The 18,361-nt window shown below is 37.7% G+C and overlaps 1 protein-coding gene across 9 annotated transcripts in view; it reads left to right on the top strand.

Moving 5' to 3' along the window:
- Positions 1-18,361, top strand: part of RAPGEF2 (Rap guanine nucleotide exchange factor (GEF) 2) — a 247,394-nt gene that overhangs the window by 45,438 nt on the left and 183,595 nt on the right. For 2 of the 9 annotated variants that reach the window (XM_014534999.1, XM_014534996.1), the window contains exon 1: positions 15,676-15,768. The exons of 1 other annotated variant lie outside the window; for it this stretch is intronic. In XM_014534999.1, coding sequence (XP_014390485.1) covers positions 15,715-15,768 — 54 coding nt within the window. In that variant the 5' untranslated portion in view covers positions 15,676-15,714. Of the gene's footprint in view, positions 1-15,666; positions 15,769-18,361 lie in introns of those variants that run through there. 6 more of the 9 variants (XM_014534997.1, XM_005860524.2, XM_014535001.1 and 3 more) reach the window with 4 other exon arrangements.

The following is an 18,361-nucleotide window of genomic DNA, read 5'->3' as shown; positions in this document are numbered from 1 at the left end:
CCCCTCATCCAGGCTGGCCAGGCACCCAAGCGGGACCCCCACCCTGATCCAGGAAACCCTTAGGGCAAACCAGCCAGCCCCCACCTGTGCACCAGGCCTCTATCCTATATAGTAAAAGGGTAATATGCAAACTGACCCTAACAGCAGAAAGACTGGGAATGACTGGTCACTATGACACACACTGACCACCAGGGGGCAGACGCTCAATGCAGGAGCTGCCCTCTGGTGGTCAGGGCACTCTCACATGGAAGGAGCTCTGCTCAGCCACAAGCCAGGCTGATGGCTGCCAGTACAGCAGTGGTGGTGGGAGCCTCTCCTGCCTCCTCAGCAGTGCTAAGGATGTCCAACTGCAGTTTAGGCCTGCTCCCCTCTAGCAAGTGGACATCCCCCGAGGGCTGCCGGGCTGCCAGAGGGATGTCTGATTGCCATCTTAGGCCCAATCCCCCGGAGAGCGGGCCTAAGCCAGCAGGTGGTCATCCCCTGAGGGGTCCCAGACTGCGAGAGGGCACAGGCCGGGCTGAGGGACCCCCCCCTCCCCCCTGAGTGCACAATTTTTGTGCACCGGGCCTCTAGTAATTAAATAATACAAAATTAAACTCAGTTTGGCATACTCATAACTGAAAACCTACTTTTGCCTCATCATATGTACACACACACACACACATACATACACAGATACACATAGCAAGGGATTTATTAATAAGGGAAAGTTAGGGAAACAGAAATTATCATATGGCCTCATGTATTGATAAATAATTTTATAAGTGTTATATAGCTTAAATGTGTTGTTGGCTCAAATTGTCTTTCTTTTACCTTTTAAATTTGGGGTTTTGCTGTCATACCTAGTTGGTTAGTGAATATTCAAGAGCTTGCTATATACCACTCTGATTATTCACACTTTTACATTGGTGAATTACTATATCCTTTCCATAATCTGCCTTTAACAATTACATTGCTAGCCTTTATCAGCATTAGAATTGCATGGCTCAGTGGACATGAGCTGACTTAGATGAGAATTTTGGAACTAGACTGACCCTAGAGATCATCTGGTTCAGTAGTGGTTTTTTTTTTATTGTACATTGGAAACATCTGGACAGATTTACTCATGCTGGAGTCTCACCCCAGAGATTCTGATTTAATTGATTTGGATTGTGGCCTGGGCACTGGACGTCTTAAAAAGTTTTCCTCGCTTATACTGAAGTGCAGTCAAATTTGAAAACCACTGTTACAGTTCCTCATTCTGTGGATAACATAAAATAAGACCCATACTTACCAAAATATTTTCTATTTTGAGGATCCAAAATCTTAACAAAATTGGTGCATTCAGCATGGCTCTTAAAATAGTAGACTCTTAAATGCATTTTGGTGGTATAAATAATTTAGAAGTGTAACTCAAGATGAAAGTCTATTTTCTCCTTTCAACTGAACTATCAGTGGTTTTCTAAGGTGCCAACTTTGCATATCAGCACAGGAGTGGCTGGATTTTCCCGGGGTATGTAGCATGTCCTTCTCTGCCTCTCTTGTGTCCCCAGCCCCCTATTTAAAAAACAATTTCCTGAATTGGATCTTTGCTGGTTCTTTGAGAGAATGTCCACTCTGTGGAAATTATGTATTTAATTCTTTTTTTGAAATTCAAAATTCATTCTTCTTCCTCTTTTTTTACTCTTTATTTTATTTTTTTTACAATATACAAAATAAATCTATTGTAGATACAAAATAATTAGCCATTTACATGCAATAAACATTAATATTTCAAGAAAAATGATTTTAAATATGTTACATGTAACGAACAATCATATTTCAAGAAAAAATATTTTAAATATAATAATATTACCAAAACTGTACTAACATAGTATAATATCACAAAAATTGTAGGAGATATTAAAAATCTGCAAATAACAGATTACTTCTATTTTATTCTAAAATTTTTTTTTTCCTTTGGCTTTATTTTTGTTCACCAGTTTATGTTGTTCATTATATTCTATATAATTCTTGTAGGCTGTTCAAGGAAGGCTACTATGCATATTTGTGAGTAGTGGATTTTTAAAAAATATATTTTTATTTATTTCAGGGAGAGGGAGAGAGAGATAGAAACATCAATGATGAGAATCCTAGATTGGCTGCCTCCTGCACTCCTCCTACTGGGGATCAAGCCCACAACCCGGGCATGTGCCATGACCTCCTTGTGGTTCACTGATTGATGCTCAACCACTGAGCCACCCCTGCCAGGCAAGTAGTGGATTTTTAAAGTAAAGCTGTGAATTAGTTAATCTTACATTAGAAAGAAGCCCATCTCTGCAGCCTCCTTTTCAATTTTTTCTATGGTTCTTTTGTCAGTCCCACCACTTTTGTAGATCAGATGGCTTATAGTAGTAGACTTACTGAAATCTACATGTCCGTGACAATGATGTTGATATGAGTCTTTTCCTTTCCCATTTTTGCTTTGATTTAGTGGTGGTTTTCATGACGCCTGTGTTCTGGAGGTAGACCCGTTGTGAAAAAGCTAACTTGCTTTATTTCTTTAGGCTCTAGTTTGCTTATAAAATGAAGAGTTGGACAGATGCTTCCTAAGGACTTTTCCAGCTCTAGTATTTTATGATCCAATAACCATTAATATGACAGTATAATTTTAAATAAATGATATTTTATTTCCTGAAACTCCAGAGGGGAGGTATGCTCTTAGCGGGCTAGTTAGGAGGTTGTTGAGCTGGAGTTAGAACTAGACAAGCAAGTGAGATTCAGTGTTTTAGTGAAATGGCAAGAAAATTTACTAGGTAGATAGGATTTGTAAAGGACACTAATAGAGGTTTATTCTCTCCTAACACAATTCTTGAATACCCCTAAGAAGTAAAGGAAGCATATTGTATTATTGCCCAACTATTATTTTCTTACGTGTGTTTTCATCTTTTGAAATCCTTTCACTCATAAAGTTGGCTCTGTAATTTGAAGCATACATACTCCTAGTATCATTGAACTCAGGTTACAATCATGCTCTTACATAATCTCTCATTCCACTCATGCTATCTTTGTTTCTCATTTTTTTTTTTTTGCTGTGTTTTTAATTTAGATTGCCTTACAGACTGGCGACTGCATTTAGCATTTAAAAAAGACCAAGCGATTGGTGATAGATGTTTGGCTAGGTTAATGTACTTGAAGATAAGTACAATGAACTGTCTCCGAAAATAGGTAGGATGCTGAGTTAGTGACTGACTAAGGAGATTCTAGAATGTAGAAACCCTTGACTTAATCATTTTTAGAAAACACATTTGGAACCAAAGATGCAGAAGGAATCAGTGACTTGCTCAGAACCTCAAGATTTGATTCCAGATCTCAGTAAATTTCCTTTCCATGTCACTACATGCCTTTGTAAGAATTCTACACTAGACTGAGTGGGTGAAGAAAAATGTTCTGTTGAGATAGTACAGGTAATTGTTATGAGAATAATCCATGTACCATAGGTACGATTCTGTTTGTCTAGGAAGCCAATCATTTTATAACCTATTAGAAATATATAGCACTTTTGCTTTTGAGTAGCTTACATATTCATTGGAAGCAGTGATTTTTCAGGGGTGAAACATTGAGTAATGATATTTGGAATTCAGAAAATTCTATAACTTCCATAATATAAGCCACAGAAATTAACATGGAAAAACATTTAGCTGGTGTGGGTACAGTAATTCTCACATTGGGGAGAGGGGACAACCTTATACTATGGTAGAGAGACAGTGAGATGTTAAAGTTTTCCAAAAGTGAAGATGGATGGGAAAAAGTTGAAAAACTTAGCACTTAAAGCCAATATGCAATTCCAGTTGAACAGTTTTTATTTTTCATTTTAATAGTCTCTGACACATTTTTTTTTTTAATTTCCTCTTCTGTGTTTTGACAAGATCTAAGCGGATTAGAAAATCGAATTTCTGTTTAGGCATTTCTTCTTCCCTTTGGACTGGAACAAAGGTGGGAATGTTCAATAATATAATTCTGTCTTGAGAAGGAGATAATGGGAGTCTTTGTGAGAAAAGTTTCATGTAATGAAACATATGTGATGTTATCTGTTTCTCTAGTAGAGCCATTACTGGGCATATTTTTCATTGTTTTCTATCTGAATTGACTCTATTTAGAACAGGAGGAACTCCTGGAATTAATGTGGGTGATATTGCGAAAGATGGGACAATTCTCAAATGTGTCTTTTTATTCCTTCTCAAGGAATAACACAACATTCCCTGTCTCTTGGCAGATCTGTGCCATTTAATTAGTAAATACATCCTTAGGCTGCAAGGTGAACTCATTTTTAAGAGAGCAACATGATTGATTTGAAAAACAACGTACAGTGAATAATTACTTTGAAAATGGTCGCTTTTTATATACTTGCTCTGAAACTCTTTAGAAAAGTGTCTTTAATTAAAATATAAAGATTCATTGCCCTTTGCGACACATTGGATGGATCTTAAGAGTATTATGCTAAGTGAAAGAAGTCAGATGGGAAAGGACAAAACCATGTCTTTTCACTCATACGGGGAATATAAAACAAAAATAACAAATGAACTAACAAAGCAAAATCATAGATACAGACAGTGGAACAGTGGTTACCAGAGAGGAAGGGAATTACATAAATTGGATATAGGGGGTCAAATAGATGGTAATGGAAGGAAACTAGACTTTGGGTTGGGAGCACTTAACAGATGCCAAATTATAATGTAGAGCTGAAATTTGTATAATGTTATTAACCACTGTTACCTATTACTTCAAGAAGTTTAATTTTAAAAATTTAGATTTTTCAGGCAGTCAAAAATTTATATCATCAGGTTGAATTATTTTTTGGTTTATGATGTCTCCTTTCCAGCTCTACTCAACTCTTCTCAAGATTCTAACCTAAAATGAAGTCACCATTCAAATTCAACTATTGGATTCAATAATGTCAAACTCAGTCCTGGCTGGGTGGCTCAGTTGGTTGGAGTGTCATCCCCCTGCACCAAAAAGGTTGCGGGTTCGATTCCTGATCAGGGCACATAACTAGATTTGATCCCCTGTTTGGGGTGCATACAGGAGGCAACCGATTAATGTTACTTTCTCCTCCTCCCTCTCTCTCTTCCCCTTTCCCTCTCCCTCCCTCTCTCCCTCTCTAAAATCAATAAACATATCCTCAGGTGAGAATTAAAATAACAATAATGTCAAACTCATAAAAAACACCTTTACAAATTGTTGTCTTCTAAAGTAATGTAAAAATGCAAAAGTAGGCAGAGTAATTGTAGGCTTGCTTTTTTAGGTTATCACTGTTCTCTATGGATAAAGTTAGTGGAGTACTAAGTCCAGCTGAAATGTTGATTGTATTTATTGTAAATATAAATTACAATTATTAATAATAAAGTGTAGATAACACAGGCAGAAAGCATTCTAAGCTTGAAATTTGGGCATACATAGAATTAAAAAAAACAAAACATGTACATTGGCAAAAGGCACCAGGATGTCCTTGACCAACCAGATGGGGCAGATAAATGATTTAAAGAGGTAATTCCTTTTAATGTGCTGGCGAAGGAGTATGTGTGCACTTAACTGAAAACGTAAGATCTGTTTTTATCAGCCAGGACCCTGAATTAGTAGAGCTTGGGAGGAAAGGACTAAAATTTATTCTGGACATACTTAGTTTATCATAGTAGGTTAAGAAGGCTACATTATCACTTTCTTTTATAAGCTGTGTGAATTTGGGCAAGTTATAACCTGTCTGGACTTTCTCATCTGTAAAACAGAGGATACTGAATAATCTGATTCATAAGACTTTTCTGAGGATGAAAATGATCCCTTTCAAACAGGTGGCTTTTATGAGTTGGACACTACTGAATCTAATAATCGAATTTAGATAATGGCTACATTTCAGGTTAGAATCTTAGGAAGAGTTGGGAAAAAGGAATTATAAACAAAAAATAATTCAAATTGATAGAAATTTTTGATGGATTAAAAACAATAGTTGGGAGGGGGTGCAGGAGTGGAGTGGAAGGGGTTAATAGGAGAAAAAAATGGGACATCTGTAATACTTTCAACAATAAAGATAAATTTTAAAAGACAAAAACTCCCACAACAATAGTTAGAATAGCTTAGAATAGTGTCTAATATAAGGTAGTGCTCAAGTATATTCATATTTAAAAATTAATGGTACAGCTATTTCTTATTTAATTATAATGGTATAACTATGACATTATTATTAACCTCTTTTTATAAATGAGACTCAGACAACTTTGTCAACTTGCTTCTTTGTAGGAAAACTGAGATTAAAATCCAAGTTTTTAAATCTCTTAAGTCTGGCCACTACTACTCAATATGCTTATGTATCTGTTTTCCTACAAGGACTAACAAATACATACATTTATTGCAGAAATTTAAGTAGAAGCTTGCTATAATCAATCAATCATTAAGATGTCTTCTGTTAACATTTTCAGTTTAACTGGTTTATGGCATCCTTGGTTAGTTATGTTACTGTATGATAGCTATAAAGCTAACTTGCTATAAATAAAAGCCATGATTTTTATACCCTGTCTGGAATATCAAAATTCTAATATCACTATGCCATCTAACACCATAAGATGAGGAAGTACAGTGGTAATTAGGTGCTTTTGCATATTGACAGGAAGCCAATAATTCCTTCAAATCTTCCCTTATTTTCCTATGTTTCCCAAACTCATCTGATTATATGAATTACTTGGGGGCATGGGAGGCACAAATTCTGCTTATAATACATATAGATTCCTAGGTCTCCAGAGTTAATGATTTACTACAGCTAGAGAGGGGCTCGGGAATATGTATTATTTAGAAAGCTCATCCTGTGATCCTGATGCTCATTTAAGTTAGAACAATTTCCCCACTTGCCATGTAGCTTGATTCATTGGCTGTTCACATTATTTGGCTGGTCAAGATTCTTGCATTGTCCATTCAAGGTGAGGAAAAGATAATGCTCTATTGCACCTTCACAGGGAACTTCACGATCTATAAATGTTAATAAACATGCAGGCTCCATTAACCATGTGGTTGGGACTGCAGCTTTGCCCTCTGTTGCAAGGATCCCTCTCACTCAGATGGTTGTAGTGGAGTGACCCTTAATGAAACTGTGGTGTGATAGCAATAAAAATGCTGGCTGGAGGGTGGACCAGCTCAGTGGCAATAAAAGAAAAAAAACCAACAGGGTTATTACAAAGCTTGTGGGAGAGGTAGGAACCTTAATGTTTTCATTCATTATTACTGATACTCCTAGGTTATGTGTTTATTGTATTTATCCGTTATTGCCATTACTCCTAGATGTTATTGCTGAATGATGTGTTTATTGTATTCTTTACTTTCCAGTTTGGGAATTATAAGCCTGTGATCCTTTAAAGTGCTTTCTAGGGTTTCAAAGTCATATCTTTGACTTAACTTGACTATACCTGTTATCCAAGATGAAGAAGTGGCTTATTTATTTATTTATTTTTTAGAATAACAGGTTTTACAAGACTACAAGTTTTGTTGCTCTTCGTATCTATAACCTATTGGCGAAAAGCAATTCTTCACTTAGTACGTTCTTTAGGATGGAGGGAAAACTTAAGAGATAACAACGTTAATATTTGTATTGCATTGGCTTTCCTTGTCCATTAAAATGAACTGGAGTTCGGGGTATGAAATGAGGCAGGTGGCAGCGCCAGCAAAGCATAATGAAATGTCTGTGGTAATATTAGCAAGTAGTCCCTGTACCATTCAAAATGCTGATTTTTCCCAATTAGTTGTTCTCTCAATTTGTTTATCCAGCATTTCAGAGTCACACTGAAAATTGATAATATTTTCTTTTTAAAGGAGGCAAGTAGGAACTGGAAGGTTTTAATAAATTTTGTTCTTAGAAGTGTCTGCATTGCACTTTAAAAAATATATATATTTATTGATTTCAGAGAGGAAGGGAGAGGGAGAGATAGAAACATTAATGATGAGAGAGAATCATTGATCGGCTGCCTCCTGCATGCCCCCCACTGGGGTTCTTCACTTAGTACGTTCTTTAGGATGGAGGGAAAACTTAAGAGATAACAACGTTAATATTTGTATTGCATTGGCTTTCCTTGTCCATTAAAATGAACTGGAGTTCGGGGTATGAAATGAGGCAGGTGGCAGCGCCAGCAAAGCATAATGAAATGTCTGTGGTAATATTAGCAAGTAGTCCCTGTACCATTCAAAATGCTGATTTTTCCCAATTAGTTGTTCTCTCAATTTGTTTATCCAGCATTTCAGAGTCACACTGAAAATTGATAATATTTTCTTTTTAAAGGAGGCAAGTAGGAACTGGAAGGTTTTAATAAATTTTGTTCTTAGAAGTGTCTGCATTGCACTTTAAAAAATATATATATTTATTGATTTCAGAGAGGAAGGGAGAGGGAGAGATAGAAACATTAATGATGAGAGAGAATCATTGATCGGCTGCCTCCTGCATGCCCCCCACTGGGGATGGAGCCCGCAACCTGGGCATGTGCCCTTGACTGGAATCGAACCTGGGACCCTTGAGTCCACAGGCTGACGCTCTATCCACTGAGCCAGAATGGCTAGGGCTGCATTGAATTGCACTTTTGCTTCTTCTCCCCACCCTCCCAACTCAACAATCAGTTCTAGGAATTGCAGTTCAGTGATCTTTTGTCTTTCATTGCTTTTCTTATCTGGGAAAACATTATTACTTAGGTGTAAATATAGTAAAAAAATAAACTGTATTTGAACAAAAAGCAAAGGAAGGCATGTAACTGTCCTTTGGTTCTCTTTTTTAAATCTCCAGTCTTCCATGGGGGCGGTACCTCCACCATCTTTATTGAAAATACTTAAAAGATGATCAGAAATCATTCAACAGGTTCCTACCTAAATCTCTCTGCCTTTAAGTAGTAGACACCTGTTATTTACAGTGTCTTGTTGAACATATTATGCAAATGCTCTCTTCTCTGTGGGGAGGAAGAAGTAAGTAATTGCCAATAGCAATCCTTCATGGTTGGCAAAAAAGAAAAGGAAAGTAGAGCTTACTAGTCATTCAGGAGAGCGTTCAAAGTATCTTGGAAACCACATGTAACTAAGTCTTTTGCTCATTTTGTACCATTCAATCTTATCAAAAAGGATGAAATTTTACTAGCAGTACTTGCTATATTGGACCTGGGAACCTGAAGGAAGCAGAAATTGTCATTGGCCACCTTGCTGGAATCCCTTCCTCAAGTCTGTCTTATTTGGCATTATGGAGTCTAATTTTCCCCCACCCCACCCCCTTAAATTGGAAACAATAGCAATAGCTCTATAATAGCTAGTGTGTACGTGCTTTATATAGCTTATCTAATTGGACCTTGCTAGCAGCACTGTAAAGTGTAGGCATTATCCTCAATTAAACTTGGAAATGTTAAGTCTCACAGCAATAAATAGCAAAGTCAGAATGGACAACTAGGTTCTGCTGCCAAAATACTTCCTCTGAATTGTTATCCTGGCCCACCTCTGTCATTTGCAGTGACTATTTGAAGTATCTCCTTCAACCTTTGGCTTTCTGGATCATGCTGCTATTTATCTTTTGCATCCTACTTCCATTTTACAAGCAAGAATGTGTAAATTCAAATTCCACTGTGGCAAAAATGACAGGGCATTATTATTATTATTCTTGGGAAAAATGCCTGAGTCTGTGTAGACAAAATTAGTATTTCCTTTTCTTTGATTTTATGTCGCATCCTGGGGTCAAGCTATGGGTATTTTCAAGAAAACTGAGCATTAGTAGTCTTGTCCAAGAAGTCAATTAAAAAAATAGTTCAGAATCAAGTTTGACCACTGAAAAAAAGGTCTGAATATATTGTGGCAAACTAAATTTGAGGCATTATATTTTCTTGTCTTCTAAATTTCAACTATCTGCCCTGGCTCAGTTGATTGGAGCATCGTCCCATACAACAAAAGGTGGTGGGTTTGGTTCCTGGTCAAGGCACATACCTAGGTTGTGGGTTCGATTGCTGGTTGGGGCATGAATGGGAGGCAACAGATCGATGTGTCTCTCACTCCCTTCTCTTTCTAAACATATCCTTGGGTGAGAATTTTAAAAAAAAAGCAACAATCTGTTATTTAAAAGGATATATACATTGACTAGGCCTTGGTAGATCCACCCATTTATCAACTCTTTCATTGCTTTCTGTGATTGTTTTGCTCTTTTGTTGTGTACTTTCTTATGATTCAAACAATTTTGCTCCTTTTAAGAAAATTAGCATAAAATAAAAAGTTTACAACTTGAACTCTTCATTAGCAGCGTGGAAGTAATTTTAATTGACGGTGTGAACAATAGCTTCTCAATTTGTGTGGCAGCATCCTATTCATAGGTGGAAGCGGCTGCATCCTTTTTCTTAACTTAGGAAGAAGGCGTACTATTGTTCTCCCATCATCAGGTGAATGCTCCTGTGGGAAAATGCGAGACAATTATAACACAGGTATTATTGATCTCCCTCTCACCAGGCTTTTATTAATTGGAGAAGAAGGAGAATTCATTTGAACTCTCAAACCTCAATATGAAAAGTGGCATTGGCTTCATATTAATTGGATACTTAACATTTTTTAGTTTAGCAGGATTTTTTTTTCCATCAAGAAACTATCTTTGTTCAACATTCCATTAGTATTCTAGCTGTGCAAAGGCTTTGAAAAAGTCTTTTGTAATGTCAGGTATCCCATAGACCAGGGGTCCTCAAACTATGGCCCACGGGCCACATGCAAATACAAATATTGTATTTGTTCCCGTTTTGTTTTTTTACTTCAAAATAAGATATGTGCAGTGTGCATAGGAATTTGTTCATAGTTTTCTTTTTAAACTATAGTCCGGCCCTCCAACGGTCTGAGGGACAGTGAACTGTCCCCCTGTTTAAAAAGTTTGAGGACCCCTGCCATAGACAGACACATGTCTGTCTATCATCATTTTTTTAAGAATAATATTTATTTTATGAAATAGATCTTTTACCTATTGATACTTCTTCCCTGTCAATAACTAATAGTTGTCCTCCTATAGGAAATGTTAACAATAGTTAATATCTAGGCAAGTTTAATCCTCTCTCAAGCCCAATGAAGAACATATGTTTATTCTCATTTTACAGAAGAGGAAAGTTAAGGAAATTGCCCAAGGTCAATATCCAGTAAATGGTAGAACTAAGCCTCAGAATCTCTTTCTGATTTTAAAGCCCCACTCATAACACAAGAATATTCTTGGTAGATTTGGGACGATGGCTTGGAAGTGCTTGTTTCATTTATTTCAGCTTCAATAGCACACATGTAAAGAAAGTCTGCTTCAAAGTTGATTACATTACAGCTCAAAGAGCTTAGACTAGAGTCAGATGTATATCCTTAATATGATAATGTAATTTATTTTTTTCTATATGTAACAAGCTGTATGGAGGAACATCTGGTACTTTTGTGCTTTAAAGTAATGACTCCAAAAGGAAGTGGACTTGATTTTAGTGAATTTGTAATGCACTCTCTGTGTAAGTAATCCAGTAAATCCTCATTTTTTCCCCTCGTTCACAGTGATGCTTTTTGAATGCAAGGCAGTTCTTATTCAAGTAGAGCTTGCTTATCCATATTGAGCTTTAAAAGGTAAAAATACTGCAACAATTTCTTCTATCATTTGTCCTATGCTACATTTTTAGTCTTTTGCATATTCCTTGTGATTACATATTTGGAACCAATTAGAAATTAAAGTTCTTTAAAGCTCTAGGTTTTGAATTCATAATAGCTTTTGAGCAATCACAATAAAAAAGGGGGGGGGGGGGGGGGGGGGGGCAGGAGAAGAAGGAAGAAAAGGATAGCAATTTGAACGAGGATATTCTTTAGTATACATAGTTTTAAAAATCTTGGATATAATCATAAAAAAGTGGATTGCTATGTAGCATTCTAAATATTTTGAAATAGATGTGTTAATTTGTTTTTATAAATTGATTACTCAGTATGAATTTTAAAAATTCTGTTAGTAAAATGGAATTTTTGTTGTTGTTAGTCTTCACCTGAGGATATTTAGAGAGAGTGGAAGGGAGAGAGGGAGGTGAGGGGAGAGAGAGAGAGAGAGAGAGAGAGAGAGAGAGAGAGAAGCACTGATGTGAGACAGATACATCAATTGGTTGCCTCCCCCCCTCTCCCCTATCAGGGGCAGGGAACAAACTGCAATCTGGGTACATGCCCTTGACCCGGAATTGAACCTGAGACCCTTTGGTGTGAGGGCCGATGCTCTACCACTGAGCAACACCAGCAAGGGTTAAAACAATTTTAAAATGAATTTCTTCTGTGATATTGGGTTCAGAAAGCAGGTGGTTAAAAGAGATCTGAACTGTATTTGGAGGTAGTTTTCTTTTAAAGCAGTTAAATTATATTTTCAGAAATTAGCATCACACATAACTTGTAGTTCCCCTATAGTTTTTCTTTCTGTAAAAAATGTTCATTGTGTTAAAGAAATAATTTAGATTGTGATGACAGTTGGGATAGTTTGTTAATTCCAGCCATACATAATTGCTTGTCTTCATACATATTAAATTTGATCCCTGGTGTGTGTTCAGGTTTGATGAATAAATCAAGAATGGTGACACCTTTCAAGAATCTAATGGTTGCTTAATAGGGGCAGCTAAGGCCCTTTTTTTTTTTTTTGAGAGGTATGGCAATTTAGATGATCTCACAGATAGGTCCTAAATTTGTATAATCTTTTTTTTTAAATTTTGTTTTATTGCTTAAGGTAATGTATAATCTTCTTAAAGCACGCATTATACATTTCTGGGGAGAAGATCCTCAGAATGTAAGCCTCCATTCTGCTCGTTTCAATGCTGTCTCTAACAAATTTGTAAGTGTTTATTAAAAATCTGGGAGTCTTTATATTGAAAAAATTCATCTGTGATAACTGTCATAATTGTTATTAGAAAATAACTTTTCCACCTCCAGGGAAGCATACTCAAACTCTTCATATTTAATATTTGGTTTGTTATGTGCATTAATGAACCTGGACTAGAGACCCTCTGTAAACTGACCCACGTCTGCACATGATGTCTCCCAGCTATCAATACGGCACCTATGGGTTCTGCTGGCGTTATCTCATGTACTTCTCACAACCACCCATATGGGCTGAGCATTGGTTTTCTCACCATTTTTCAAATAGAATTGATTTTCAGGTTAAGTAACTTTATGTTGGTTTGTATCAAGGCATATAGTCTCCTATATATGACAAATGAGTTTTTGATTGATGTTACGATTGGACTTAATTTTAGCTTTCTGGAAAGGTGATTGTTGAAAGGTTATATCATAGATGAGACAATACCAAGACTAGTTGTACATTTTTATAAAGTATGACTTTAGTTTTAAGTTTGATGGTTAGATAAGTACAGCATGTACACTTTTTCTTTGTTAAAGTGGAGGAAAAGGGTGAGGGAGATGGGGAGGGGAGAGGAGAATACCTATTTGGGACTTGATCAAGATAATAGATGTAGAGCATCCAGCACAGTGCCTGGCATATAATAGGTAGTTGTTATTGTTTATAAATAAGTTACCCTTCAAACCCTGGCCAGGTATACCCCAAGGTTTGTGGGTTTGATTCCTGGTCATGGGCATATAAGAAGCAACCAATGAATGCATAAATAAGTGGGACAACAAATCATTGTCTCTCTCTCTCTCTCTCTCACTCAAATAAAATTATAAAAATAAGTTCTCCTTCATATAACATATACAATACAGTAAAATGCTTTAAATAATGTCTTGAAACAATAGGTTTGAAAGCAATATTTTTGTTTGATAATTTATATTACAACTTATAAAGACATGGCATCTTTACAAAAATAATAAATAGAATCTAATATCAAAATAATAAACTGAATGCCAGATCATAAAAATACAGGTGTTCATTGTATTTTGTGACTTGGTCCAGTTTGCTATTTTTGTGTTAGTCTTAAAGAAAACAAAGCTCCAAGGCTGTGAAATCTTACAAAAACACACAGTATGGCACAAAAAAACAAAATATACTCCTCTGAAAATCTTTAGTATGATGTACTCCTGCTGAAAAATCTCTAATATTGGAATATATTCTGCAAACTTAAAAAAAAAATCTAACAAAGAGCCTTTTATGTTTCTTGAAGGATTTTTTTTTTCTTGGGGAGTTGAGGGGGGGAAACGGTCTGTGGAATAAGTTTATTTAATATGACATCGGTTGAATAAAGCCAGCTGTGTGTAATTATATCTGATATTTGATTTCCAGCTGTTTTGCTGAACTGTTATTGGCTCTCAAGGTATTTGGATATTAATTAAATGATGACTTATTATAAAGGAGTCTTGTTTAAAGTAATGTTGCCTCAAACAGAACATTTAAAAACGGGCCATGTGGTTCGAAGTTTTAATGCTTTCCGATGCGACTGTTATTTTAAAGTCAGTACAAATATGGTCCTCTCTGGGAGCATCTGGTCTTTATTGAGCATTGCCGTTATTGACTTGTTCCCACAGATATTTCACATACATATTAAAGAATACCAACAGTAAAGACGAATGTATAATAAGTTCCTTATGAAAGATGCATTAATAAATGCCTAGGAGACCAGAGGAGGGGAGAGTTGGTGGAGTGGTCTGTGGTCTGCAGGGCTTCTCAGGGGATGGAGGTGGAGCTGCCCATCAGATGGATGTGTGCGAGGCAGGAGGACGTGCTGGGAGGCAGAGGGGCCTTTCGGGTGGAGCCTGGAGCAGAGGAACCCTGGGAGCAGGCCAGCCTGGGACCTCAGGCTGTGGCAGTGGAAATTGGGTGGTTGATGGAAGTTTTTCACTAGGGGAGGGGGCAGCCTAAACACTTTGGGGTTCCTTATTTTGTTTGTTAGGTTTGATAAAATGGGAGACCCCGAAACTGTTCATGCCATTGAAAATAGAATGAAAAAAAAATATGACAGGATACTCAACAGGATTTAAAAAATGAAATTAAGTACATGTAAAAAGAGAAAAGAGCGGCTATCAGAACAAATTGAAGATAACTGCTGGGTTTTCACTGGAATCGCTGGGGCATTGGTGCCAGGGACAGCAGAAGAGAAACCTGGAGGTAGAACTAGGGGGGAAATTGAGCGTGAATTTTAGTTGCCCTCTGAAGCGGTGCTGGTAATGGCGGGAATTTGGAAGACAAGTCAGGGTCTAGGAGTCACGTGTAAAGATGGCCTGAGAGTAGATGTGATTCCTCAGTGAAAGGATCCTTTTGAAGAAGAGTGAGGCTCAAGGCAGACCTGGGCTACTCGTGGAGAGAGCTGGTACCGCCCGCTGAGCCCTTGAGGAGGCCTGGGGGCCGAGGGGAGGGATCGGTCAGCGCTGGCCACCTTTCTTGACATTTCATATTCTCATTCCCTTCTTGTTATTTTACCTTCTTCCTGCTTATTATTGACAAACTTTTAAAAATCCTTATTCAATCTTTCTGTCTCACTAGATGTAATATCCACTGGACTGCAGTATCTGTGAGAAGAGGGATTTTTGTCTGTTTTGTATACTAGTGCATCGGGGCAAAGATCAGATTCCAAAAGGTTATACAGTAACTGGATAGTTGAGAAAGTGGGCAAAAAGGGTGAACCTCTCATTCCAGAACTTTGTCCAAGAAAGACAGCTGTTTAGGAAGGGTCAGGTGAAGATTTTCCAAGGCAGGAGACTTGCCCATTTCTAAGAAGAGAATTGAAAAGGAGACAGAGAACACAATGTTAATAGTTTAAAAATCTGGGTGTGTGTTACTCGCTCATGTATTTCTGTAGGCTTGAGACTGATTTCAGAGAAAGCGTGCAAGAAGATAAGGTAAAAAAAAAGTTCTTGTTCTTGTTTTTCCTGCTCTCTTTATTTGTAAGAATTCAATTTTTGCTTAGGGTGCTACTATTAAAGGCAGAATCAGTGTGTGTGTGTGTGTGTGTGTGTGTGTGTGTGTGTTTTGGGAGAGGTTGCGAAGCGGAGTTTACTGGTCTGTTTTTGCACTTAATCTTCTAGCCACAGGTTAATTGGTTTCTCTGGGCAATACCTGTATATTGGGTGGAATCCTCACTGACGCAAGGGTTTGCAGAGGTTGCATGTGGGCCATGTTAATGGCACCTGATGTTGACTTTCATGCATAAAACAACGCTTTGGTTCCAGAAGGTTAAGAAGTATAACGGTAGTATTTGTCTGCTGTACATTCGAGGGTTTAAATGACACACAGACTTAAGAGTGTAATGTAGTAGATTTAGTTCCATAATTATCTGGTGTTTCATTTTTATTTACTGACATTTTCCTACTAAAATGAAGATCAGCTATAACGAAATGAAGTTTAAAACAAGGCAAGGCTTACATATCTAGCTAAGTGTTATCCTTAAAATTTGTCATGTTTCCAAGTAATACAGTATTTTTATAAAAATTCTGGTGCTGTCGCCCAAAATATGTTTAAGACTGTATCTTGGTGTTATTATCAGAGTTGCTTAGTGAATACCACGAGGAAGTTACCTCTTTACTTCCTGTAATTGTGTGTTATTTTTGAGCCTAATTGAACTTAAATAACCAACTCGTTCATTAGGCTTAGTTCTGGGTGAGTGCTGGATGTTTTCTAAAGCCAAATCTCCCAGAATTACTACTAAGGATAACATTCAAAAGAATGTGCTTACAGATATTCTTAAAGCAAACAGCTTATGCATTACATTTAGCAGGGAGAATATTACTGTCAATAACAGTGAATGACCTATGAATAGAGAGGAAGAGATTATGTCCTCTGCCTTCCCTTTTTCTTTCTCTTTGTCTATCCTCCCCCCCGCCACCTCCCCAAGTTAATTGCAGAGTTGACTTTTGGCTTTAAAATATATATATATATTTCAGAGAGGAAGGGAAAGAGAGAGAGAGAGAGAGAGAGAGAGAGAGAGAGAGAGAGAAATCAGAGATGAGAGAATCACTGATAGGCTGCCTCCTGCATGCCCCCTATTGGGAATCGAGCCTGTCGCCTGGGCATGTGCCCTGACCCGGAATCAAACCGTGACCTCCTGGTTCATGGGTCAATGCTCAATCACTGAGCCACACAGGCCGGGCAGCTTTTGGCTTTGACAGCAGACTAGGTGCAGGGCCGTGGAAGGCCCGGTCCCACACGGGCTCAGTACAGCCAGGGGTTCTGCTGAGTGGGTTTTCGTCCCCAGAGGCACACAGGTTTACTTGTACTTTTTATCAGAAGCCATTGCTGTATATTTTATGATTGAGCTGTAATAAATTAAATAACTTGATAAAAATATACCTTGGGAATGATATCATTTCTCTAAAAGGACTTGGTGCTAACTATAGGATCTAATCACATTTCCTTATGGGAGTAGATACTGAATAACGGTTTGTCAGATGAAGGTGTACGGTTACCGATATTTGTGATTTCTGGTATAATCAATTTGCTTAATTTGTAGTTTGAGGGGAGAAGAATATGTGCGATGTGATTTAGAAGTTCTGATATTGACTGGTAGCGATGGCAGAGTGGGAGAGAGCACCTGTTAAACTTGGGAATAAGAAGCCTCTTGTCTTCTGATCCCCGTGACTTACAGTTGAATTTCTATCTTGCATTGTAGCCTTTTGTGAGGGTGTTTAGGTTTCTCTGAGGACCAGGATTGTGTTGTACCAATCTCGTGTCTCCAGGGTGGCTTCCTAGCACAGGGCTCTGCCCAGAGCAAGTATTTAATATGTTGGCTTTACCTGTGACATGGGAGTGCAGGGAAGGGATGACAACTGAACGGATTGAAATGTGGGACTAAGTAGAAATCTTCGTTAAAAATAAGAGGCCTGTAGATGGCATGGGGGGGGGGGGATAAAAGGGAGAGGAAAAAATTAAATTTAAATAAATAAATAAATAACCAGAAAAAAATTACAGTAATACATATAGGAAAAAAAAAATAGGAGGCCCTCTACTGTTAGAGCATTGTATTTTACTATAAAACCAAAATTATCTAAGTAAGAAAACAAAACTGGAAAATGAAAATGAGATTTTCTTGCAGATGAGCAAACAGCTGCAGGGAGCTGAGTGGCTTGACAGGGACGCAGCCCTGGGAAATGGCAGAGCCGGGCTTGCGCTCGGGCAGTGCGGTTCGCTGGACTCACTCTCAGCCCAGTGGTGGCTGGCAGGCAGACACTGCCCCGGGGAGTGGCCAGGCAGGGCCGGCGCTGATTTCCTCGCCAGCCCAAAACATCTTGCCACATTTTCTGCAAAATTTACATTCCGTTCCAAGGCCCAGAATTCCACCAGTAGTTTCTAATGTTAGAGATTTCTTTAATGAAAATTTATTGAAAAATCCCTTTTGGGAAGGGTCAAAATACCTAGAATGCTTTTCTCTGGAAAGTTTTGAGAATAGGACTGTAAGTAAGAGCTGAATAATTTTGGAAACTTGCAATCACTTTCTCC

This window comes from Myotis brandtii, unplaced genomic scaffold (genome assembly GCF_000412655.1).
Source record: "Myotis brandtii unplaced genomic scaffold, ASM41265v1 scaffold136, whole genome shotgun sequence".
In the NCBI taxonomy this organism is placed as follows: Eukaryota; Metazoa; Chordata; class Mammalia; order Chiroptera; family Vespertilionidae; genus Myotis; species Myotis brandtii.
Note: the sequence above shows the minus strand (reverse complement) of the source record. Positions and strands in the feature narration are given on the sequence as shown.